General features: G+C 35.6%; 3 protein-coding genes and 1 long non-coding RNA gene across 5 annotated transcripts; 2 read left to right on the top strand and 2 right to left on the bottom strand.

Moving 5' to 3' along the window:
• Positions 1–1,452: 1,452 nt before the first annotated feature.
• On the top strand, positions 1,453–3,828 carry LOC121223344 (uncharacterized). 2 transcript variants are annotated; one of them, XR_005920691.1, is made up of 3 exons: positions 1,485–2,365; positions 2,462–2,821; positions 3,490–3,828. It is a non-coding gene; the product is annotated as an uncharacterized lncRNA (long non-coding RNA). The 2 variants fall into 2 exon arrangements; XR_005920690.1 differs by having other exon boundaries at positions 1,453–2,821.
• Positions 3,829–10,460: 6,632 nt separating this feature from the next.
• On the bottom strand, positions 10,461–17,352 carry LOC107933830 (uncharacterized). Its single transcript, XM_041104331.1, is given in 7 exon segments — positions 10,461–10,603; positions 10,656–10,728; positions 10,839–11,273; positions 11,371–11,491; positions 12,794–12,891; positions 12,989–13,576; positions 13,578–17,352. Coding segments are annotated over 7 exon segments (4,833 nt in total). The 5' UTR covers positions 16,953–17,352.
• A 2,682-nt stretch (positions 17,353–20,034) lies between these two features.
• Positions 20,035–23,268, top strand: LOC107933823 (uncharacterized). The gene is made up of 2 exons (XM_041104618.1): positions 20,035–20,243; positions 20,797–23,268. The coding sequence occupies exons 1-2, from the start codon at positions 20,231–20,233 to the stop codon at positions 23,007–23,009; spliced, it is 2,226 nt and encodes a 741-aa protein (XP_040960552.1). The 5' UTR covers positions 20,035–20,230; the 3' UTR covers positions 23,010–23,268.
• Positions 23,168–24,184, bottom strand: LOC107933824 (uncharacterized). The gene is made up of 2 exons (XM_016866115.2): positions 23,544–24,184; positions 23,168–23,427 (listed from the first exon to the last, which is right to left on the bottom strand). The coding sequence occupies exons 1-2, from the start codon at positions 23,700–23,702 to the stop codon at positions 23,323–23,325; spliced, it is 264 nt and encodes an 87-aa protein (XP_016721604.1). The 5' UTR covers positions 23,703–24,184; the 3' UTR covers positions 23,168–23,322.
• Between the last annotated feature and the right edge of the window lie 1,070 nt (positions 24,185–25,254).

The raw sequence follows: 25,254 nt of genomic DNA, 5'->3' as shown, positions 1-25,254 counted from the left end.
TATATGATTTGGTATGTAGCAATGTCAGAAATGGTTTATGAATTAACTCATGTTGATAAGTTTGATACATAAATAAATGTGGTGCTTATCCATGCTTATAATGCTTATACTATATGTTTATTTGGCTAGCATGTTTGGTGTGTATGCTTAGGCTTTGGCCAAGTTGTGGCTGAATTACGCCACATTAAATTTATAAAATTATGCATTGAGATGGTAAATGTCTAGATGGAAATATGCTTGTGATCATAAAAGGGTGGTAAAGTTTAAAGTTTGTAATCTTTATTAAAATGGTTTATTATGTGGTTAGTCTTCAAAAAGACTAGCTTGCGACTATGGTTGAGTGTAATATTTATATCTTGTGTGATATGCATAGGAAATGGGAGTGGAAAGGAAATGAAATACTAGGTTCATGCCTGAAGTGTAAAATGGTGCAAAAAGGGGACGTTAAGTTAAACGATAAATACGTATTAGTATTGAACTTAATGAAATTGAGTTGTACGTGAATTAAATGGAAATTGCAAATGATATGATTTGAATTAAATGAATTATTGTGGTATTGAAATGTATATTGAATTGAGAAATTGAATTGAATCGTGAATTAAATGAAATGGAAATGAAATATTGAATTGCATGAGTATGTATTGGGTCTCAGAAGCCCTATTTGTTACAAATATAGTATTTTGAAGTTATAACGTGAAGATTTATAAAAGCATGTTAAAAATTTGAAGAGTTTAAATTTGAATGAAATTTTATAACTCGGTTTAACATGTTTATAAGTGTATGTGTTCTGGTAATGCCCGTACCCTATTCCGGTGTCGAATGTAGGTAAGGGGTGTTACAATGTGACATTTCCAGATTCGGTCATAACGTTTAGACCGAATTTGGGGTGTTACAAATATAACTATTATTATAATAACTTAATATAATATATATAATACACATGCATAATCATTAAAACATGGCTGGTCACCATCTGGTATTTTTGCTACTTTAGCCCCTTTAGTTTGTTTTAATCTATAATTCAATTTTTAACTCTTACGCGATTTAGTCCCTGTACCTTAATAACCCTGAATTTCACGAGATTTACCAATCCAAAAATTAATTCGTCTCTAATATGACTCCATAAGTATTTAACAAAAACATTTACGGGTCCAGTTTATGATTACAGAGTCCTGGAATTACACTTTTTAACATCCCTAGCTATCGGGTCATTACAATTTTCAAGTACACGTGGTGGAGGAAATATTTTTCGAGGAGCCAAACAATTAAAATTTTCAAGTCGTCGCGCTAATGACGTTAAACAAAAGCACTTTATGAGAAGTAACTCACATTTATTTTTATTTGTTTTTATTTATTTTAATTTCGAATACTAATTTAGTTTGAGTATTAAATAAAATATTATTTTGATCGTGTTATTTTCCAAAGGTATGGACAAAGACAGACATTGTTTTAGGAGGTCAGAATTAATTCATCCATCTTTCTCAAATAAATAAACCCATGACCTAACCCAAAGTTTAAGAGCCCAACTTGACCAAAAAGAGAGAAAAAAAGCCAACAACCAGCCCAAGCCCAAGCCCCAACAAAAAGAAGAAGGAAAGAAAAAAGAGAAAGAAAAAAAACCAAAATTCAAACCCCACATTTCCCTTCCTTTTCTTTCCCTATTCTTCTCTACCCATCTTCTTTACTGAAATCCTAACCCCGAAAGTCGTCGTCGTTCACCCCTTTATCGTCGTTTACTGTTAACGACCTTTTCGCCATCCCTCAAATCGTCCCTCTTCTCACCCCCATTGTCGAATAAACCCCTCAAAACACCACCTCTCACCATCTATGCCACCACGACCATTCTTAACCCCCTTCCGTCGAACACCACCTTTTGCAAGCCAACATCACCAACGTTCATAGGCCCCATCATCGAACCTATACAAAACCCCTAAAAAACTTCATCTTCTTCACCCTAACCTAACCACCACCTTTACAATCCCAAAACCTTAGCTTTCACCCCATAACCGCCGCCCATAGAAGCACCCAAACTAACCAACGACATTTCAACCATTTACCGCCATACATCGTCATCCACCGCAGTTTACTGTCGCCCACAATCACTACAAATCACCGTCGGTCGACTCTAAAGCCCGAAAATGGACCATGGTTCGTACTAGATGCCAGTCAGCCAACATTTTCTCGATTCTTTTAAACCGAGGCTGAAACTGATTTTTAGCACCACCGGTCATCGACCTTGACGACGAAGTTCTAGAACCACCACCACGATACATGTTACTAGAGCGAGTCAACATCGACAAAGAAACTCGACACCGATTGAGATAGAAAGTTCATACGTTCATCTCGATGATTCAAATGACACAAGGTATAATGTTCTGAACCCACAAATCTAGTTTATTGTTATTAATGTTTTCTACAAGTCATTTAGACGGAGCTAGCGCCTCGACTAACAATGACACAGCATTCCTGAACCAAAGTGAGCAACCAACTCCACAATGAATAAGGGCGTCCACTGCTCGTGCTCGACATACAAGATCACACCAGCCTAATGAAGGGTCATAGTCAAACCCGAACAGCAGTACTAAAGCTACTAATATGCTGAGTCTATCGCACAGTCCAGTCAAAAATGAATACCAGCCTCCTCAAAATAATAGATGCGGTCAGCGGGGTCGAACCTATACAATGTCGTTGGAACAAAGACTTCGAGGGTTTCTAAATTTCACAACATTGAAACACCAAACAAGATACGAGGAAATTCAACATTGACCAATTCCAATCTGCAAATATATCTTTCACTTTACTCTTGATACACTTAACATACGTAAGTCGGTGTTTAATTATTTTACTATTATTGGTTGGATCATACACAAATATTTATTGTGCTGCACATTATGAACTTGTGTTCAAATTTTATACGATATTTAATTTTGACATGTCTACAAATAGGACTGTTAAAACCCCGAATGTAATTAAATTCAGATTGCTTGGTCATTCATTTTCTATGTCTATTTCTAATTTTAACATTGCTATGGATTCTGTTGACCTTGACGATGTTCAGTCCAATTCGTACCATATTACTTTTCTTGAGATACCTAGTGATTTTGATGTCGATTCAGCTTACTCTATTTTGACTAACTTAATATCACCAACCCTAAGGTACATTCATAGGTTCCTCACTTTTAATTATTTGGGCCACAATGATTCTACGTCTATCTTAACTAGGACAGAGCTATTTTTCTTACAATGCATGCATTCTGGTTTTAAGATCAATTTGGGATATTCGTCTGCATGTAATTTTCATGTTATAACTCACCGACCTCTCATACTCGACCCTTACATCACACATTTAGCTAAAAATATACTTCCATCTAGAGCTGATTTTTCATCATTTACATATGCTTATAATATGGATCCTTTGGATGAATATTGTTTAGATCCTATTGGTTTGCTTGTCGACACCCTTACTTCATTTTACTTTGTTCCTCCAAGTACACAAACCACTCGAAGTACTAAATTCTTTCGATGAAGACGTGATTCGACTACTATGGATGAGCGGCTTCATCGTATTGAAGCTCACCTCGACACAATGGAAGGAAACATCTTAAGCATTCTCAACATACTACAAAGCGGTCACTTCCACCGTCCTCCGACCCATTGAATATACACGGGGAGTACACTTTCCCTCCACTTTTATTATTCTTTTTGCACATTATGGGCAATGTGAGCTAAGTAGGAGGAGGATCTTGCCATACTTTCTTCTTTGCATGTGTTTTGTTAAGAATAACTTCTTAATTCGTTTCGGAAATAAATCTCTAATTATTATGTTTAGTTTATTTAAATAAGTGGGTGAATCATGAATAACTATTGCTTACTTGATCAATGAATATTTTGTACAATTGAAAATGTTATGCCTTAGTCAATATTTCATGAAAATTGTTGGCTTTTTTGAACTTACCTAATGAAAGTACTCGTTTAAATAAGTAAATAAATTTGCTAATAGCTTGGTTAAGAGTAAATATTCAAAAATGTGATCAAGTTGAGTAACCGAAATAAGGTGTTTGGGTTGTCATCTCATTTCGTGTCAAAAGGTTTGGTGAAGAGCCGAAACTTGTAACACTCCGTTAACCAAGCTGCCTTGAAAAAGGAGAAATAAATCAATTAGGGACATATGAAATTGAGTAATCAGGATGATGTGCTTGGGTTGTCATCCTATTTTGTGTTAAAAGGTTTGATTATGTCTCGAATTTGTTAAAAATAAATAAATAAATAAAGAGAACATGTAAGGTTGAGTAACCGGAGTAAGGTGCTTGGGTTGTCATCTCACTTTGCGTCAAAAGACTTGACTACGTTTGAAAAAAATAAAAAAAAATAAATAATATATAAATAATAAATGAAAAATATAAATAAAGTATACATTGAGTATGATCATTTCGCATGTTTAATTAAGTCTAAATTTAGTGAAATAGTTGAATTTGACATATTATTCGAGATTTTATAAAATGCTTATTGATTGAGGTTAGCAACTGTTTAATTTTTATTCACTTAATTATTTGCAATATGCTTGACTAAGAAAGGGGGTTTTATTTTGAAAAGGATTGACAAGTTATTTTTAGTAGATATCATGCTTGAGGACAAGCATTGGCTAAGTAGGAGGAATTTGATAGCAAGATAAATTCGTATTTTTAATATATTTGTTTTTGGTTAATTATCGGATAAAATGTTATTAAATTTGGGTTCTTGTTATCAGAAATTAAGTTGGTGTGCTGAATTCAAACTCATACAAAAATGGGCTAAATTGAAAAAAAAAGCCAAAGAGGAGGGCTTGATTGAAAAATTGAAGATTTAGAGTTGACCGGATAAAGATTGAAGGGTTGAAGATTTAAAAAAAGTGATTGGATAAAGATTAAAGGATTTTTTATATTGTTAAAAGTATGTAATTAGTTTGAATTTAATCTTTAATTTAAATTTAATTTTTAAAATTTTGATTTATTTAGTGATAATATTTAAGAAAAATCTAACTAAATTTTAGTACTAAAAGTGCATATAAATACTTAGTGGTTACAGCCAATTAAAAACACTTAGCTTTTGGAATTAATCAATTTCCTTAATTTTTTTCCTCCTTGCGTCACTTTTCATTCTGTCATTCCAATTTTTTTTTTTTTTTTTTTGCTTTCAACGTTTTTGGCTTATTTCCTTTTCAAGCCCTCTCCCCTTTTACTTTCCACAATTTCATTTAAACCATTTTTATACACCTTCAAGCATGATTCCTTTTATGATTAACTAAATCCCTTTTTAGCCTTAGTCCGGTTACCGCTTTAACAAAATAATCGTGAGATATGAACCCACCCTAAATACTTTGCAATATGGTATTCGCTATCTCTCCAGTATATGAGATACTAAAAATTCATCCCTTAAAGTTGATTCAACTTCAATTCAAAAAGTGCATGTTGGGTTGGAATCGTTTGGTGTACAATTAGGAAGTTGAGTCGACCGTGCTGTATCAAAAATTCTGTGAACAAATTGGCGTATTCAGGTGGGAAAAGCCAGTTCGACTCCCTCAATGGAGATAAAGATCGAATTAAAACGACCTACACGATTAAAGCCTTTGATTCGAGTTGGGCTTTTCAGATCGCAAAGTTGTCGAAGTCTTAAATTACGGGCACATGTCACGTGGTTAGAAATATCGATTTGAAGTCGAACCAGAATAGAATACAAGAAGAAAAGCTAGTAGTTTGAGGCATCTTCGATTGTTATAACCAACTTATCGGTTGGAAGCAAAAACTTCTTTTCAAGGATCAGTTCAAGTTTGAGGTGAACTGAGGCTAAGGCTAAGCTTTAAAATATTTTATTTACCAATTTATTTTATTTTCTTAAATTTATTTTTGCAATTTTGAATCTGTTTTTTTTTATTTTATTACACTACGCATTTCCTTATTTTATTATCTTTATCAATTTAAACCCCCCATTTTTTATTTTTTAGCATTGCTACGCATATGTCGTGGGCACGACTGTGACTGCGGCTACTATTCTGGTCATGGAAAAAGATAAAATTAGATAGCCAGTCCCTATAGATTCGACCCTACTACTTTATATTGTTATTTAATTTTATCTTGTCATAGGAATTTATATTTGGTGGTTTCGACGCCCATCAATCACTCGAACAGAAAATCTTCGAACAAATGTACCACTGGCCTACAATCCAAGGAGACACACACCAGTTGGTTCGCATGTGCGATTCCTGTTAGAGATATGCCAAAGTCCAACGACAGCCAGCGAAGCCCTTTCAAGCCATGTCAGGTCCTTAGCCATTCACAACTTGGGGAGTTGATATCCTTGGTCCATTTCCTATAGTCACAACTTAATAGAAATTCATAGTAGTGGTTGTTGACTACTTTACCAAGTGGATCGAAGTTGAAGCTTTGGCAACCATCACAGAAAAGTAGATAGTCTTTCCTATGGAAATCGATTGTCTGCAGATTTGGGATACCTCACACAATTATTACAGATAAAGGTATGCAATTTCAGGGAAAATTCAAAAAAAACTTATACTGACCTCCAAATAGCTCTAACTCAAAGCTCAGTGAAAATTCCACAAACTAAAGGGCAAACGGAAGAAATGAACAAGAAAATCCTAACAGCCATCAAGAAAAAAATTCGATGAAGTTAAGGGTGCTTGGTTTGAAGAACTGCCTAGAATTTTATAGACTCTGCGAACTACACCCCACAACACAACAGGAGAAATGGCTTTCTCTCTTATCTATGGTACAGAAGCTGTAATCCCTATCGAAATTGGTTTGAGGTCACACAGAACATAACACTTCGATGAGGATGTTAATCAGAAGGCTCTCAAGCTCAACCTAGATCTGATTGATGAACTTAGAGAAACAATAAAAGTCAGAAATGCAGTGCGCCCCCCAACAGGTAGCTCGTTATTATAATTCCAAAGTTAGAAATAAACAGTTCCAAGTGCGTGATCTTGTCTTAAGAAATATCGATGCTAGTCTACCCGCTTCTCAATGAGGAAAAATGAATCCAAATTGGGAATGGCCATACAAAGTGATAGAAAAAATAGGTTATATAGCATATAAACTAGCAAGAATGATCGGCATAGTGGTACCGTGAACTTGAATGCTTGTAATCTTAAAAAATACTATGCATAACTCCTTATCCTATGAATGAAAAATCTTCCTAAATAGTAGTTGTGTCATATCAAGGCTCGCAGGCGAAGAGTCGCAGCCTCCAACACAATTAGCGAGAGCAATGCTCTCAGCTATCATATCAAAGCTTGCAGGTGAAAAGTCGCAGCCTCCAACACAGTTAGCAGAAGCAAAACTCCCAGCTATCGTATTAAGGCTAGCAGGCGAAGAGTCGTAGCCTCCAACACAGTTAGTGAAAGTTGAAAAGCCCTAACTGTGTTATCTTTCAAAATTTTCTTAAGTATGAAATAGCTCGTGGATTAAAATCCCTAGTTGTGTTATCTTTCAAAATTTTCTTAAGTATGAAATAGCTCATAGATTAAAATCCCCAATTATGTTATGTAACAACCCGATTTTGGGGCTAGATGGAACAGTGGTTTCGGGACCACAAATCTGACAAGGAAAATTTTATTTTAAAATTATGACATGGGTTGCATTATGATAGGAAGGTTGCATGAAAATACTGATATGGTAAAATAAGGAAATAAAGTGATAAAAATGATAATTGAGTTATGTCAACATTGGAAAGTATATTATGACATATTAATCCAAGAAAGGATTAAATTGCAAAAGTGAGAAAGGTTTTGTTACCCAAGAGTAAATACTCAAAATTTGAGAGGTTAAAGTGTAAATATGAAAAAATTGAAGGACCAATAGTGTAAATATTTTAAGGGTGGAATAATCTAGAAACTAAGGAAGATGGATGAATTGGGACCAAATTGAATAGATGAAGGAATTATGAGGGACTAAATTGTAATTTTACCAAATTAAGTGATGACTCAATGATGGGATTTTAAAAGAACATAAAGGGCAAAATGGTCAATTAGAAGAGAGAAAATCTAGAAGGCAATGATGATATTGGTGATATTTTAGATTAATTAATTAAATAAATATTAGTTTATTAATATTTTAATTTAATTTTTAAATATTATTTTATTATTTTATTATTAATTTATTTAGTATATATATGTGGAAAGAAAGATGAAAAGGAATCGACCCATCATCTTCTTCTTCCATGCAACCAACGTGAGAAGAGAGAAAAAAGAAAGAAAGTTTTGTTTTCTTTACAATTTAGTCCTTTCACCAAAAATCCACCATTTTCACTTAGAAGTCAAAGAAATTTCCACAGCCACCAAGAGAGAAAATTGACAAGGAGACTATGGGGAGCTAGAATATCAAGTTAGATTCAAGAAATAGAGGCTAGAGGAGAGAGAAAATCAAGTTAAAGATTGAAGTCAATTGAGCAAGGTAAGAACATCATGATTTCAATATATTTTTGAGTTTGATATTATTGAAAAAGTATGAGATTGATGTTAATGTAGGGTTTTATTATATAAGGTTATATGTTCTTGATATGTTAGTGAAGAGAAAATAAGAGAAAGTGTTGAGAAATAGTGTAGAGAAGGAAAATAAGAGTGTTATAGACTTAGTAATCAATATTTTGCACTAAAACAGTTTTGGACAGCAGCAGTAGGTTAACTTTGAAAAATCACCATAAATTGTGGAAATCTAATTAGAAGATCAATAAAACATGAAATTAAATATTATTGAGTCTAGTTTCTCATAGAAGAAACGGTGTAAGCAATATAATTTTAAATCATGAGATATAATGAATTTTGTGAGACAAGGTCAGAATGAATTCGGGTTCCCCTGTTCTGACTTTGGAAAATAATTAAAAATTGTAAAAAAATAATTATGGGATAAAATTTATATTTTTAGAATCCTTGATGAGTTTATTTTCAAATAAAACAAACATAAACATCATTAAAATTCTGTACAATTAGATAATTCATTTTTAGTGAAGAGTGGTTGGAACAGTCAGACAACGAAATAGGGGAAACTTTAAAGAATAAACTGTACTATTTGGATGAACCAAAAATTCTGAAAATTTTATGGTAAGAATATATGTGAGTCTAGTTTCATATAAAATTAACGGATATCAATTTTGAGTTCTTTAGCTCAAGATATAAATAATTTAGTGACTATGACTCAAGTGGACAGCTTTGAATGAATATAAATAAATGTGAAATTATAGATAATGTTACATATAAGCATGTTATATATATTAAGGATGTGGAATGGAGAGGAGGAGGAGGAAAATATATGATTGTTCAACTAGCATGAGTTTTTTTTATTAAAAATGACCAATTATATGTTTCAGGGACTAAATTGAACAAAAGTGAAAATTTAAGGGTAAATTTGTAAAAATGTCAAAAGTGACCAAATTGTATAAAATGAATTGTTTCATTATTTAAAGTAGTAAATTGAATAAATATTAATTTAGATCAAGATTGGATGGAAATTCGAGAAAAATAGAAAATTTCTAAAATGTTCCTAAATTTTGGTATTTCTGCAATTTAGCCTGGTAAGTTCGTATGAACTATATTCTGTATAATTTTAATTAAAGTGAGTGTTATTTGGATGATTTGATTCTGATTATAATGACATGTATAAGTTAAATTGGCCAACGTTAGCTCATTAATGTTTTGATTTTTGATTAGTTATAAACATGAATGCTTGATGAAATGAAATTCTATGGAATGGAATGGAATGGAATGAAATAAAATAAAATTCTAAAAATATATGAATGAATTGTGTATAAATCGGTCACATGTTCGATCATAATCGATAAACGTTGAGTTAAATGGTAAATACGTATTAGTATTGAGTTTAATGATATCAGATTATATGTGAATTAAATAAAAATTTCCATTGCTGGTGAAATTGATTTGAATTGTGAACATGAGAATTTGTGAATTTAATGAAATGAAAATGAAGCATTGAATTGTTAAGATTTGTGAATTGCATGAATATGTATCGGGTCTCGTAGGCCCTAGTTATTATGAATATAATATTTTGAAGATACATTGTGAAGAATTATAAAAGCAAGATAAAAATTTGAAGAGTTTTAATTTGGATGAAATTTTATGACTCGATTTAATACGTTTACAAGTGTATGTTTCGGTAATGCCTTGTACCCTATTCCAGCGTCGAATACGGGTAAGGGGTGTTACCTTTTAAAATTTTTTTAAGTATGAAATAGCTCGCGAATTAACATCCCTAGTTGTGTTATCTTTCAAAATTTTCGTACGCCTCGAACAGTTCACAACTAGCGACCTTCGAATATTCTCAAAGCCTTTACGAATAACGGCATAGTTGTGCGATAAATGTGATTAAACTCACAAAAAAACAAAAACAATTACTACAAAATAAAGCATATTCTCATTTCATTGAAAATAACAGAGTACTGAGTACTGAAAAAAACTAAGGCATATTATCCCTATCCGTTACATCTGCACCTTGGTCTTCATCATCAGAAAGGGCAACGTTGTTGTTCATAGTAGTAGGGGCCACATCCTCATTCACAGTTGGCTCCTTCTTTGTAAAAATCCGAAGAGCTCTTCCAACTCGACACAAAGGAATCTCATGCAACACCCAAGGGGCATAACACATCAAAACCTAGCTCGCTTATATCCACCCCCGCGAGAGCATTGAGATCCACTTTACAAATACCGAAAGGACTAACAGCAACCTGGGCATGGAGTAGTATGTTCATCTACAACTTCAAAATAGATTTTACAACATTCTTAACTGTCTTTTTCTTAAAATCCTCCAGGACCCGAAGTTGTTCCCTGATCGTACTATCCATTTGATCATGGCACTCCCGATAATCTTATCATTTTCTAATGCGTGCTCTTCTACAGTCCCATCCAGCTTAGCCTGCAAAGCTTCTTTGCTTTCTTTCTCAGTGATCAACTCAAGTTCTAACCCATCAGCTTTAGCCTCCACAATTGCCAGACACTCCGTGAGATCTTTATTTTGCTTATTGATAATCTCGTTTTCCTCTATCATCTTATTGCGTTGCTCGCAAACTCTCGCCAACTCCGTCTTAATCTCTGTGAGCTTCTTCTGACAGGCTTCTTCATACATCAATCCAACCATGTTGGCCTCGGATAATAAGAATCCCATAGACGAGGAAAGACTCAATGTCGAGGGTGTTTGTGAGTTTAAGTCCCCACGCCATAGATATGAACTCCCACTAACTCCAACTGGTACTTCCTCAATGACAAGCACAAACTAAAAGCCTCAAAAGACAGGTAAAGGGGTATCTTCGTCAACGGCGATCAGCAAGCGAACAGGGGGAATAAATGGCGAGCTCGTCCCTGAAAATTACAAGGACTCGGAGTTCCAGCAAAAGTGACAATAACATCAACAGGATCTGACCTTTTACCAGAATCGGAGATGACAGATAGACTGGGACGATGCGATTGTCAGCTCCTCTCGTCCTCACCATACTATCAATAAAAGAAGAAAACAAAAATTTTAAAAGAAAAAAGCAAGGTTTCTAAAAATTACCTCTGTTTTGTTTGCAAAAAAATCGCTAAGAACGAAGGATTTAGGGTTATGCAAGATATCCTATTAAGGAAGAAGTTCCTTTCCCGCATTTTAGACAATTCGTATAACCAAAGGAAATCAACGGCCCAAATGTGAATAGATGGAAACAGTTCAATTTTCAACGATCAAATACGCATACGTGAGAATCCCTCGCACACGTAACAGAGCGCTCATTGTGCGTCACAGCTCTCAGCGTACCCAGCAAGCTGCATTTAATCCTAATGTGATGGACCTAAGGAGCGTCACTTTATAACACCCCTTAGGCCCATTTAGGGAGGGAGTAGATTGTTATAGGTCAATAACCTGAGACCCGAATCCTAGAAAAGATCCGAGCCTCCAAACCATGACCCGACCACAAGAAGACGACAAGGCGAACCAACTCGCAAGGCGAGGTTGAGGATCCAGCTCGCAAGAACCTTACGTGAGCTCACAGGGCAAGATCCCAGGTATAACCCGTGGAACCAACTCACAAGATAAGGTTACAAACCCAACTCACGAGAACCTAGGGAAAGTCGCAGCCTCACTTCACATATACCTAAAGAACTCACAAAAATGGTCACGTACTCCGCAAGCTACTCAAACACGTGTCCAATAAGTACAGAGCTTGCCCAGAATGTCAATCCCATGAGCAAAAAGGATCGCTTGCTCCGTAGACACTTACCTAACAGACCTAGAGTTCGCAAATAATGTCAGTACTAGGGACAGAGAATGTCAGTCCTGGAGGCAGCGGAGTCAAGACAATAGTGGGGGTCTATCATGGGCTATAATAGTACCTATAATAACATGTATAAATACTTGAATATTCATATCAATAAGACACGAGCAATTTATTACTCAATAGTATTAATTATCGTATGCTACACAAAATTTAAGTATAAATGGATTGAACGACGTTGAACCTTAAATCACAGTTTCAGTATTCTTATTAACATTATTCCTCTTATTCGCTATTCTCTGACAGGCTCTTTCTTAAGCATCATATCTCAGAATAGCAAATCTGACATTTCTCTAGCTTGTTTGCTTCGGGTGTTTCAACAACTGCGTTGTATCTAATTAAAACATATATCATATATATCTCTGGACACTAAAATCAAGTCAAACGTATATTTCTGTAAATGGGTGGTGAAAAAGGTCTTTTAAGAGAGAACAATAGAAATAATTTTAGTACAACAAGAGTTATTGTTGCTGAGGGGTTGGACTACAATTTGGAAGAAACAAGACAAGCCGTTATCTCAGGAAGATGCCATAAACTATGTATCACTTGGAAAGACTGCGTTGCAACCTGAACCAATTGTCTCTCCTACAATATTTATTGTTCCTGCAAAGAAAAGAAAGAGATGTGAAGAGACATAAAAATGAAAAGGATGGAGATAGGAATTGAGAGGAATTTAACTCACCCATCCAGGAGAAAAGTAGAAGTTTTTCATGATTGTTACTTTGCTATCCATGCTTCTTTCTACATCTGCTATAAAGTCTTCTTTCATATTTGTGAGGGCCAGTTCCTCCAAGGCTGCCAGATTTTCCAACCCATCAGGCTTTTTAAGATTTTTGCAGCTTCTGATCTCTACTTCTCTTAACTTCGGCATGGCTCGTTCCTTCACAGTCCAGCATTTCAGTTTATATAACATCCACAACTTTAAGACCCTAAGTTGAGGAAATCCTGGTGGATCACAAGTCATCTTTGTCCCCAAGAAGGATTGAGCATAAAGCCTAAGGACCTTCAACCGCTTCAGCTCCCCAAGCTTTTTCATTGGGTCTTCTAACAGATGTGTCATTGACAGTGTCAGTATTTCAAGATTCTCGGGAAAACCAATTTGCTTTGGAAGTTTTCCAAGCAAATAAAGTTGTGATAGTCCCATCTGATGCCATTTCTGCAGGTCCTCTACTATGAGGTCTAAAGGTTTATTGAATTTATCTATTAATCTCAATTTCAAGGATTGAAGCTTTTCCATAAGAGTGATCCAGGGACCTATGACTTCATGTGATGCTTCATTGCATGTTAAATTTCCTCAGATCAACCAAACTCTTCATCCAATTTCTGTTGGGACTCGCATTTTTAATCACCAACCCACACAAAATCTTAAGATTGTTCAATGAACCACTAGAAAATGGCTTTAGAGAGGACAAATCAACATCAATATCACTCATATATAAATGCTGAAGTTTCTTTGCCTTCCAGATGGTACTAGGCAACTTGGTTATGAAAGTGTGCTTTATGTCTAAAGTCTCCAGGTGATGCAGGTCACCAACTGACTGTGGGACATCATCCAAAAGTGTTCGCCTCAACCCCAAATACTTTAGATATGGTAGTTTGCCCAGTGTATCAGAAAGCACTGGTTTGTAAACACCTTCTAGATCAAGCACTACAAGCATTCCAAAGCCTTTATCAACAACCTTGCTAAGAAGCTCATTTACTCCATATGTAGGTGCATCTCTTCTTTTTCCATAGAAAGAAATATAAGAACGCAGTCGTCGAACTCGGGTTTCTAAGTGCTTGGAGTGGGAGGAAATATCTGAGTCTTCTGAAAGCCGTCGGATGTTAAACCACGGTGATCCACATATACCTGAACTGTTGGAGAAGTGAAAAAACCCAACTTTCTCTGTATCTAGAAACAAATCATTGTATATGGTATTTGGCACACGACAGGCCTTGGGCCTTCCATCTAACTTGTGTTTTGTAACCTCAATCATGTTTCTACACTTGAGTTCTTCAAAATATTCTTCCACTAGCTTTTCAGGAGGAGTTTTCACTTGGTCTGTTGCTGTCACAAACCCCTCAGCAAGCCAAAGTTGATACAACCTTCTAAGAGGAATCTCATACGACTTGGGAAAAAGACCCAAGTAAAGAAGACAGCATCCCAAAGCTGGAGCTAAATCCTGGTAGGCTAAAGCCACAATATCTGAGTTTGAGAGATCACCGACAGAAGTTGCCTCCTTCTGCAAAGTCCTCTTTTCTTCTTTTTGCTTGGACTGATTTGGAAAATCTTTGCCATCTGTAGTAGCTGTTTTAGGATCTATCATTATTGCTTTCTTCTCATGTTTTTGCTTGGTATATAAGGAAGCTGATTTGCCAGATGGGTTCATTTGATCTTCAGTTCTTACCTTCTTTTTCTTTTCCAATTTAGGAATGGGATGATTGATCACACTTGTCCATTCAACATAATTATCCTTCCTAGATAACAAACCTCCAAGCAGGACAATTCGAAGAGGTAGGCCATGGCATATTTGCAAGATCTTCTCCTTTAGGTTAATATCTCCCTGCATATTCTTTACTTTGTTCAAGAACAATTCCCAGCTTTCATCATCAGTTAAGGGCCGTAGTTGCAGAACTACAGTCTCTGGGTTGATATGGTATGCTAGATATGCATTACGAGTAGTGATTATCACCCTGCTGCCATTTGATAAATTGGGAAAGACATGATTAAGTCTCTCCCAAACATCTGGTGTAGGGACATCATCCAAAACTATCAAGAATCTCTTCCAGGTTAAGAAAAGCTGAAGCCTTTCCCTCAACTTCTCAAGAGTCAAGCTCTCTTTTTGCTTGGCATTTCTAAGCTGTCTCAGTAAGTCAATTAATAGCTGTCTCTCATTGAATTCATCCAACTTCAGGGGAACATTAACCCAAGCTCGACATTCAAAGTGCCTCTTACTTGCTACACTGTCATAAATCGTCCAGACAAGGGCTGTTTTGCCTGAGCCTGCCACCCCTAACACTGAAATTAGAAAATGCAACTTGTAGCTGTTGAGTGTTAGTTCTGCTAATTCCCTTCTTTTATCAGCCAAACCAACAATGCTTGACTTTTCGTCCTTACCATCAGAAAGCTTATTGCAGTTCTCTACAACTGTTTGATCTGAAAAATCTTTTAGCACATCTTCTAAGTGTGGAAACTTTCTCATTATTCCAGAGTTAGCTTCACCTTCACTTAGAGTAAAAATTACCCGGCTACCATTCAACGAATTTGGAAGGGAAATTTGGAGACTGCACCAAATTTTACTCATCCATACGTCACATAAAACCACAAGGTACCTCTTTTGAGCTAAGAAATTGTGAAGCCTTTTTCGTAGTAACTCCACAGTCAGCCTTTCTTTCAACTTGACACTTGTGACTTGCTCAAATATGTCAGTCAGAATGTCTATTTCGTGATACTCCTGAGGAACATGAACCCAAGCATGGCATTGAAAGCGCTGTTTAATGTCTTTTGCATTGTAGATTGGCCATAACAAGGTTCTCCTGCCAGAACCTACTGTACCCTTGATTGAAATGAGGAAAAGCAAAATGTGCGGATTCAGAATCGATTGTGTCAACTTGTCAATTGCAGCCTTCACACCAGTCATACCACATTCCTCCTCCAAATAAGTTGAAGATTGAGGCAATCCATCTATTAATTGCCCCTTCAGCTTTTTTAAGTTGGGGAAATAGTGTCTCCCTCCTATCCATGAATTAATTTTCCTTGCAACATTTTCATTCTGAACAACAGTGATCACCTTGCTACCATTCAATGAGTATGGGAAGGCTGCTTTGATGTTGTTCCAAAACTCAGCTGTTTGGACACCATATAAAACTATCAAATACCTCTTTGAAAATAAGAAATCATGGAGGGTCCGCTGCGGTGACTGAAGGGGCAGCTGCTCTTCCTCTTGGCCACCAGTAACCTGTTTTAGAATGGTAAGTGATATCTCTCTTTGTCCAATCTCTTCAGAGACACGAATCCAAGCTCGACACTGGAAATGCCTTTTGATATCATCTGCATTGTAGACTCTCCACAGAAGAATCGCCTTACCAAGGTATGCCCCATTAACTGTTAAAAGGAGATATTGCAAAGTAAGCCGGCTGAGTACTTGTTGACTTAAATTCTTTTCAAGATCTGTGAGAACAATCGTAGATGCAATTGATGAAACAGTCTCATTGTCAGTTGAGACTTGCAGATCTTCCAAGTCAGTAGATGGCTTTGCTGGCGGATTCAAAACTACTGCTGGAACTCCAGAGTCACTTAATGGACTTGATTGAATTTTTTTGCTGTAAGACCTTATTCCCTTTGTCAGTTGCTCAATCTTGTTACTTAAAGACCCGTCACTCGAGAAGCTGCTGGAAGTACGCCTCTTTCTCCAGACTTTGTGACTCTGCAGCACAGTTCTGCCCAAAAGGACCTCAATATCATCCTCCAAAGAAAAAGTATCTTTCAGAAGGTTGTCCCACTCATCATCAATTGTTTTATTTGAAGTTTCAATGATTTCCCGCAAACGTTTTAGCTCTTTAATTCTGTTATTGATGACATCGGTTTTCAAACCCGGAAAGTTAGGTTCATGACTTGCAACCAATTCTAGTTTGGTTATCAGAATATGTATTGTTTCAAACGCCATGGAACTCAACTCTCAGTATTTGTGTGCCTTTCTTGTGAATGCCAAACCAAAAGCTGAAAACGGCTGAATTGCACAAAAATTCAGAGCTGAGCCGGAGATGGAAAATCACTTGCTTCCTTATTCATGCCTCTTTCTTCTATGGTATGCAGCTTTTGTTTTTCACTCGTCCCCTGCATTTTTACATTTTTCACATGCTTACAGTAATTAGCTCTGGAACTGTATTCTATAATTATCAAAATTAATTTTCTGAAATACGGTAAGAGAAGAAAGTTTCCTGTTGAATTTCCAACCAGAAATAAACTAACTGGATATAAGTATATTTGGAAACATACAATGAACTCATCTTTTATTTGTTCCAAACATAAATATTCAGTTTTTTTCATTTTCCTTTATTGGGTGCGGCAAAAAAAAATTTTAATGAAACCCTTTTTGTCCAAAAACTTCTATGGTTTTCATGTGCTTGAGGAGTATTTCAGGCAAATGCAAGAAAAAAAATCTAGATTTTGATAAGTTCTTTCTCCAAATATAATCCAAGTACATGACCAATTCCCAAGCGTATATCCCAACAATTAGAATTTGGGATTTCATCTTGGAAGTTTCGATTACAAATATGACAAGGCTCATTTACAAATTCATGAACTTTAAATTAGGATTTCATTTGAACTGTTCCAATTAAACATAATCTAACCCCCATCATCTATTTATTGTCTTGTAAAAGTTCATTTAGAATCAAATCCCATTACAATGATAGATTTAATATATATATATTGCTTTTTATTTTTCTGTTCTCATGAATTTCTGTATTGCTAGAAGGACAAATTAAAAGATAAAAAAGCAGGAACTAGATTCTAGTGTATACAAAGAGAAATGGATTGCAATAAATAAAAAATAAAAAAATAAAAAACTGAAAAGAACTTGCCTAGATCAGTTGATTGGCATGGTCATTGTTTCATATTGGAGCTTTGGGCTGTTAGAAGTTTCGAGGCAGTAACTTCCAGGAAAATGGCAGAAGCCTCTTAGAAGTTCCAGGGAGGATGTATAATCGGTGAGATGGCAATTGACAAAGTTTTTTGTTGTTTTGAAATCAAAATCAACTTTACCTCCAAATCATTTTTGTCTGTTAAGAATAGAATTTAACATTAATCATATTATTTATTTTCTGCTTTTTCCTTGGATTTCATTTAAAGTTGTAAAAGAAAAGGGAAAAGAAAGATTCTCAGAGACCTTGGACAGCAAGTATTCATAATTTCAGAAGCCATGTTTCTCAGATACTTTTATTTTTCCTTCACGTAACCGTGTCCTTTTGATATATGCCCAAGTCCCACATCCCTGAATTCGAGTAACCTAGCCTCACAGTTGCAATTAATCTCTTTCCATAGGCACCCAAACCAGAAAGAAAATGGAAAAACAAGAGGTTGAACAACTGGATGCCCCAATAATCCTAGCAGTGAAAGGCCAGACAAGGAAAACAGTAGCCTACGAGCTTGCCAAACACCTGAAATACCCTGTCATTGACCAAGATGAAATCACCCTAGTTCTCCAAAACTCTGAATGTCTCGACAACATATCCTTCAAGATTGCTCTTTCAATTGCTTCAATCCAACTGAAAGAGTTGAAGCTCGGGGTGATCATCAGCATACCACTCTCTCAAAAAGAACACTTGGATAATTTAAAGAAACAGGCCAAGTCTGCAGGTGCTTTTCTGGTGATAATTCAGTGCCTGCCAAAAGATGGAAGCAATGATTTCAACATTGAAGGAGTTCCAAGGCTCATTGTTGATCCCACAAAGCCAACCTTTGATGCTGAAAATTTTGTTTCAGATGAGTTGGATAAGGTCAGAAAAAGATCTTACAGGCACTTGCATCCCTTAATATTCAAAAATAAGCTAACTGCTGAATCTAAAGTGGAGTGCAGTCGCTGTCAGAAAACCATTTCAGGTCCGAACTATCAATGTTTTCTTGGATGTGATGAATACATATTCCATAAAGACTGTGGAGAGCATCCTGGTAACTTGGAACAAGTCGGGAAAAACTGCCCTAAATATCTAAGGGTAACTGAACCTGAATATCTGTTCCCAAAAAAGAGTAACTGCAAAATATGTGAATATAAAAGCAAAGAGTTCTCGGATGGTTGTCATGATTGCCTGTTTCAAACCAACATGGAAGGTGAATTCTTACCAATCATTGTTAACCATGAATCTCATGCACATCCCCTCAATCTTCTAATGATGCCATTGTCTTACAATTATGAGTTTAGATGTTCTGGATGTGGTGGTTTTGGCCATTCTATTAGTTACAGATGCTACGATTGCAACTTCAATTTGCATGTCAGCTGCATGTTGCTGCCACAAACTGTTTCGTACGACTACGATAAGCATCCCCTCAGGCTTACCTATGATTCCCTTGAACAAAGTTATTTCGAGAAAAGCTATTGTGAAGCTTGTAAGAAGGAAAGAAATCCAGGGCACTGGTTTTACTACTGTCCAGCATGTGAATCCTCGACTCACTTGGATTGTGTCACAAATCAGTTAACCAGGTCTTAAAAAGCCGTTGTCGGATAGATCAAGCATCAAGGGTGGCTCACAAAATTGAAGCAAATGTTAGAATTTTCATTTTAATTCCACAGTTTGCAACTTTAACCATGTATGATTGCTGGCTAATTCAAATAGCCAATGGTTCTTTTATGGAGACTGTATGTCAGGAAATGTGATTTCAGTTTTATTCAAATTTAGTTTAAAACCAATCTAGACTTTCTAAAATTTTATGCTTTCTATTCTATTTTCTTAGGAAGGTGGGCTATAAATATGTTTAACCTGATATATCTTTGATTCACCAATCAATGCCACGAACTAAAACACGGTTTCATCACACAGATTCAATGAAACATTAAAAACATATTAATCCTTCATGAGCATTTATCCACGGGTAATGGCATTGAATTCAGTTTATTAAAACTCAACCCTTTAAATGTCAAGATCCTTTCCTTTGGATCAATATAAGGAACTTAATAGTTCCTCAGTTAAAGAAAGGAACCCTTTCTTTTCCTTGCAGTTTATCCCCCATTAGAAACAAAGAATCTGATTTAACTTAGCCCTCACTCTCATTAATCAACTGTCAAGCACAAGCAATACACTTTGTAGATTAAGTAATGTAAAGTTCCATTCAAAGTAATGAAACTATTAAAACCTTCTGAAGGTCTAAAAATGTAGTTTAAAGAGCAACTCAAAATACCTTGTCTGACAAGAGGTATCAGGAAGAGGAACAGCATTAGTATTTCCAATGATTACCGCTGGTAAGTAACTGCTTTCTGCTGCTTCTTTTATAATGATGTTTCAAATGTAGTGTCTTCTGTTTATGTTGAGATAATCATCACATTGTAAGAAAAATAAGAAAATCTGTAGCATGGGAGATAACAAGTTATTGGCATATACATTTAGTACAACGTTTTCAGAATGCAATGTTAGGAACCTTTAAATGATCATATAATTGATTTCTAGATATTTTAGTTCAAAAGACTAAAGATAAAGATTGAACCAACAAGCTGTTGGTCAAGTTGGAAGCAATCTCTCCCTTGTAAAGGTGAGAACACAAGCTCAATCCCCAAGAAACACACTTGTTGGGAAGGCTTTACTTTAAACACTTCCAGCCTGACAAGGATTATTAGACTTAAGTCCAATACGGATTGGGGATACCCTGGGTTTACAAAACAACATATATATATAAAGAGAGAGAGAGAGAGAGAGAGAGAGAGAGAGAGAAAAAAAAGATTTTCTTACCAATTGTGATTTAATGAAGAGGTTATGTAAACAATTGTCAAACTTAACTTTCTGTTTATGCTTATTCAGTTATTACTGGCTTGATTACAATGAGGAGGGGGAGGGGGACAATGGAGGTTTTTACCCCAAAGCTAATGAAGTTATGGAAAGAATGGGAGCTTCGAGCAATGGTTGTAACGAGCCTTCTTGTCCAAATAATTCTCATCGTATTAGGCAGCCAAAGGAAATACATTCCTAAAGTAAAGATTAGAGCCATTGTTTGGTGTTCCTACTTGCTGGCTGACTCTGTTGCAACCATTGCACTTGGCATACTAACAAATAACCTGGGAGATATATATGATGAAAGAGGTGATGTTGACATAAACACTAAACTTACAGCATTTTGGGCGCCTTTTTTACTGCTGCACTTGGGTGGCCCCGATACCATTACAGCTTATGCCTTGGAAGACAATCAGTTGTGGTTAAGGCACTGTTTTGGACTGATAATACAGACAGTTGTGACTGGATACATCTTCTTGATGGCCTGGTCAGATAGCCGTCTTTCGCTGCTAAGCATTCCGATGATTGTGGTGGGATCAATTAAGTACGGAGAGAGGACTTGGACTCTTTGGAAAGCAAGCAGTGATGAACTTCGAGACTCAATGCTGACTTCTCCAGATCCTGGTCCAAACTATTCCAAGTTGATGAATGAATACAGGCAGAAACAAGCTGAAGGTTTCTTTATGGAAATTGAGGAGGTTAAGGATGTTCAGCAAGAATTGGATGTAGCTGCCCCTCAAGGAACCACTCCTGATGACCAAAACATAATCAAAGCTCATGTGTTGTTTCAAACATTCAAGTGCCTGTTTGCAGATCTCATTCTAAGCTTCAAAGACAGGGAGAAGAGCCAATCTTTGTTCCAGAAAATGTCTGGTAAAGATGCTTTTGATGTGGTTGCTATTGAACTAGGGTTCATGTATGACAAGCTATACACAAAAGCAGCTGTCATTTATACTCCTATGGGTTTGATTCGCCGCATCACTACTTTCTGTCTCACTTTCCTGGTGTTGCTGGTTTTCTCTTTTGAGGACATGAAGTATAAAAAAGTAGACATATTCATTACTTTTCTTCTCCTTGTTGTAGCTTTTTTTCTGGAGATATATGCAGCACTGGTACTACTTTTCTCAGACCAAACCAATCATTGGTTGATCAAGCACAACAAAACATCATGTCTCAAACTCATCCATTCTTTACAACCAGTAAGGAAAAGGTGGTCGAGTCGGGTGCCACAGTCAAGTCTACTTGGAAGTTTCCTCAAGGAAAAGCCTTCCTTCAGACTCCTGAAAAGGGTAGTGGAGAAATGGCCACCTGAAACTTATGCAGAAGTTGATGATGATCTCAAAAGGCTGATTTTCAAGCATGTCAAAGAGAAATTTAATCAGTTTAAGGAGAAACAAGATGATGGCAATTTCAGGGATTTGTGCAGCCAAAGGGGAAGCAACATACTTCAAATGTATAAGCGGCAAACTCGCCTTAGCCTTGAGTGGAGTATCAATGTCGAATTTGATCACAGTATCCTTATTTGGCACATTGCCACAGAGCTCTGCTACTTCTCAGAGGGAGAGCTGAGTACCATAACAAGCGATATTCAATCATCCCGTGAAGTGAGCTATTGCATCTCAAATTATATGTTCTGTCTGCTGGTCACTTTTCCTTTCCTGTTGCCAATTGGGATTGGACTTATCAGGTTCCGGGACACTCAGGCTGAAGCCAAGAGGTTCTTCAAAGAAAGATTAACCCTTTCAAGAACAAAGGCAAAACACAGGATTACATGTAACAAAATGTTTCTTCAAGCCATTGACGGTGAGTTAGAAATGCAAGAAGAGGAAAGCAACACAAGTACATGTTGGAAGTCATTGGATCAAGCCATGATGTTCTTGGAAGAACCAACAATGTACCAAATGATTGCAATTTGCAGAATGTTGCTTCGAGAAAACATTGATGTTCTGCCTGGGAAAGTGAAGGGGGATAGCAGCAAGTCTGTGTTGTTCGATGCATGCCGGCTAGCATCAGCACTAAACGGAGTCACCAACAAGAAAGTTAAGTGGGATATGATTAGAGATATCTGGTTGGAGATATTAACCTATGCTGCTAGTCACAGCAGGGGGAGTCAGCATTGCCAACAGCTGAGACGAGGTGGTGAGCTTCTGACTCATGTTTGGCTTCTCATGGCACATTTTGGCATGAGTGAGCAGTTCCAAATATCTAAAGGTTATGCAAGAGCTTTGCTGACAGCAAAATAACCCCAGTTCTTCAATTTTATTATGTATTTTTTTAGCAGCCATGAAAATGAATTTCATTTTTAACAATTCAAGAAACAATTTCACTGGGGATTCAGTTATGTTCTAGCAAAGATTCTACTTGAATAAATTGAATTCACAATCATAACATTGTATAGATCTAGAAAAAGTGAAGATTTCATATCTTTATATTTCAAGTTCCCTCTGTCTGAGAAGAACAAGAAAGGATTCACATGTTCTTATGGTACAATTATTGATACAATAAAAAGAAAAAGGAAAAACTAGTTCAACATACTTGTACAATATGTTAAAACTGTTAAGAGTTCTTCATTTTTTTATCATTCTTCAGTTCCTTGAAATTCCTCCACAAATACTTCCCACTAGCCATATCCACAAATACCCAGAATCCATTCTGAACCATCTGAAATTCAGGAATATGAATGTTAGAAACAAGAAGAAATAAAACCCAAACAAGAATAACAGAAACCCAGAAAAAAAAAGGAAACATTCCTGGAAAAGAAAGAAAATATTTCATACCCTTTTGAAACTGAATTCTTGCTTATCTTTTACAATAATCTTCTCGGAATCCTCAGAAGCTTGGCCGTCGATATCAGATGATGAACGTACCGTCCTCCATGCGAAATACCCTGCTATAATGGCCGAGAAAAACACCAACAAGAACCTCATAGGACACATTTCGCCTCTCTTTCTTTTAGTTTCAGTCCCAATGGGGAAAAACAATCTCTGCCTTGGGTTGCCTTCAATAGACAAAGAATTAAAGAAGATTCTAACAACCCCAAACTTTTTTTTCTCTCTTTTTTTTTCCTTTGCTTACTGTGATAACAGATAATATAGATTGGATTTAATAAGAACAAAAGCAAGGGAAAGAAGAAATGGGAGAAATATTCATTCTATGAAGGCAAACTGTGCAATATTTTATTATGTCAAAAATCATATCCATGTGGAAACCACGTTGCTGGTGGCTGGAGATTGAATTTTTCTCCCCAAAGGCATTGAGGATTTGGTACTGGGATTAATGAATAATTTTACAAGGTCAATAATGGCTCACAAGTCAGCAATCACCAACTACATTACCAATTCTATGCATTTTACTTTTTCAATTTTGTTTGTAAATTGCAAAAGTAGAGAATTGTATTTCTATTTCCTTTTTTTTTTCAGATGCAAATTTGTAAACGGTTTAAGTAGAGAATGACTTTGTAACTTTGCAAATTGTATTTGTAGACAAATTATATATTAATTGATAAATGGCAGTTTTTGGGTATAAATTATATTAATACAGTCATAATAGTCCTTAACTTTTATTTTGTTTTGGGTCTCTAACCCTAATTACTTTTCAAATCACTTTGGCTTTTTACTTTCACATTTTTAGTTAAATAATTTTTCTGTAGATGAAAAATTGATTGTAATAATACTGTGGTCATTTGTTCAGTGTATTTCATAAAAATTAAAATTATTTCAAGTCTTCGTATATATAGATTGTCATGTAGATTATTGCATTAGTGCAATTAAATTTTGAAAGTCGAGTATCAAAGTGATAAAAAAAGAATTAGGACCAAAAGTAACTAAAGAGATCAATGTTAGGGACTAAATTTATCATTATGTCATTACCATATAAAATCAGTTTCTAAAAGAATCTTATGAAGTAAATAGGGTCAAAATGGACATTTCCTTAACCAAAAAGAAAAGCATTTTCATATTTTACATTAGATGTGAAATTGCTTGAAATTGAGAATTGAGAAGGCTAGGTTTGATCACAAGTAAGCGAAGGGAAAAGATTGTGATGTAAGGGCATTAAGGGTATAATAGGTAATAGGTATTAAATATAAGGTTTTTAATTGGATTAATCTAATATTGTCTATATGAAATTGATTCCTAAAGTTATACTTTCTTGTCTTCATGGTTTGTTAGGTAGCAAGCATTGCATTTCTTAATAACTTCTATTAAATACTTATTAAAGTTTCAGTTTCTTGATTTTAATATAAAATTTTAAAGCTTAATTAATTAAATTATTTATTTATCATTATCTCTTTTTACTTTTTTTTGTTTTTTTTATTTGCTAAATTAGCAAAAAAAATTGTCGAAAAAAATATTTGACAAAATAAATTTTTTCTTTAAATTTAGGAAAATAGGTTGGTTTTAAAGAGAGTGTATAAAAGTGCGTCCAACTGGACGCATTTTCTGCAAAGTTGACATGAAACCTCACCTAGCTGAACAAGTTTTTTTATTA

Source organism: Gossypium hirsutum, chromosome D11, assembly GCF_007990345.1.
Source record: "Gossypium hirsutum isolate 1008001.06 chromosome D11, Gossypium_hirsutum_v2.1, whole genome shotgun sequence".
Taxonomy (NCBI): domain Eukaryota; kingdom Viridiplantae; phylum Streptophyta; class Magnoliopsida; order Malvales; family Malvaceae; genus Gossypium; species Gossypium hirsutum.
Note: the sequence above shows the minus strand (reverse complement) of the source record. Positions and strands in the feature narration are given on the sequence as shown.

Bases quoted from the DNA above. Each gene is read 5' to 3' on its own strand.
- LOC107933824 (XM_016866115.2), bottom strand. From the start codon at position 23,702: ATGTGTCCTATGAGGTTCTTGTTGGTGTTTTTCTCGGCCATTATAGCA. The intron at 23,428-23,543 runs GTATGAAATATT...CCTGAATTTCAG, and splicing joins AAGAATTCAGTTTCAAAAGG to ATGGTTCAGAATGGATTCTG.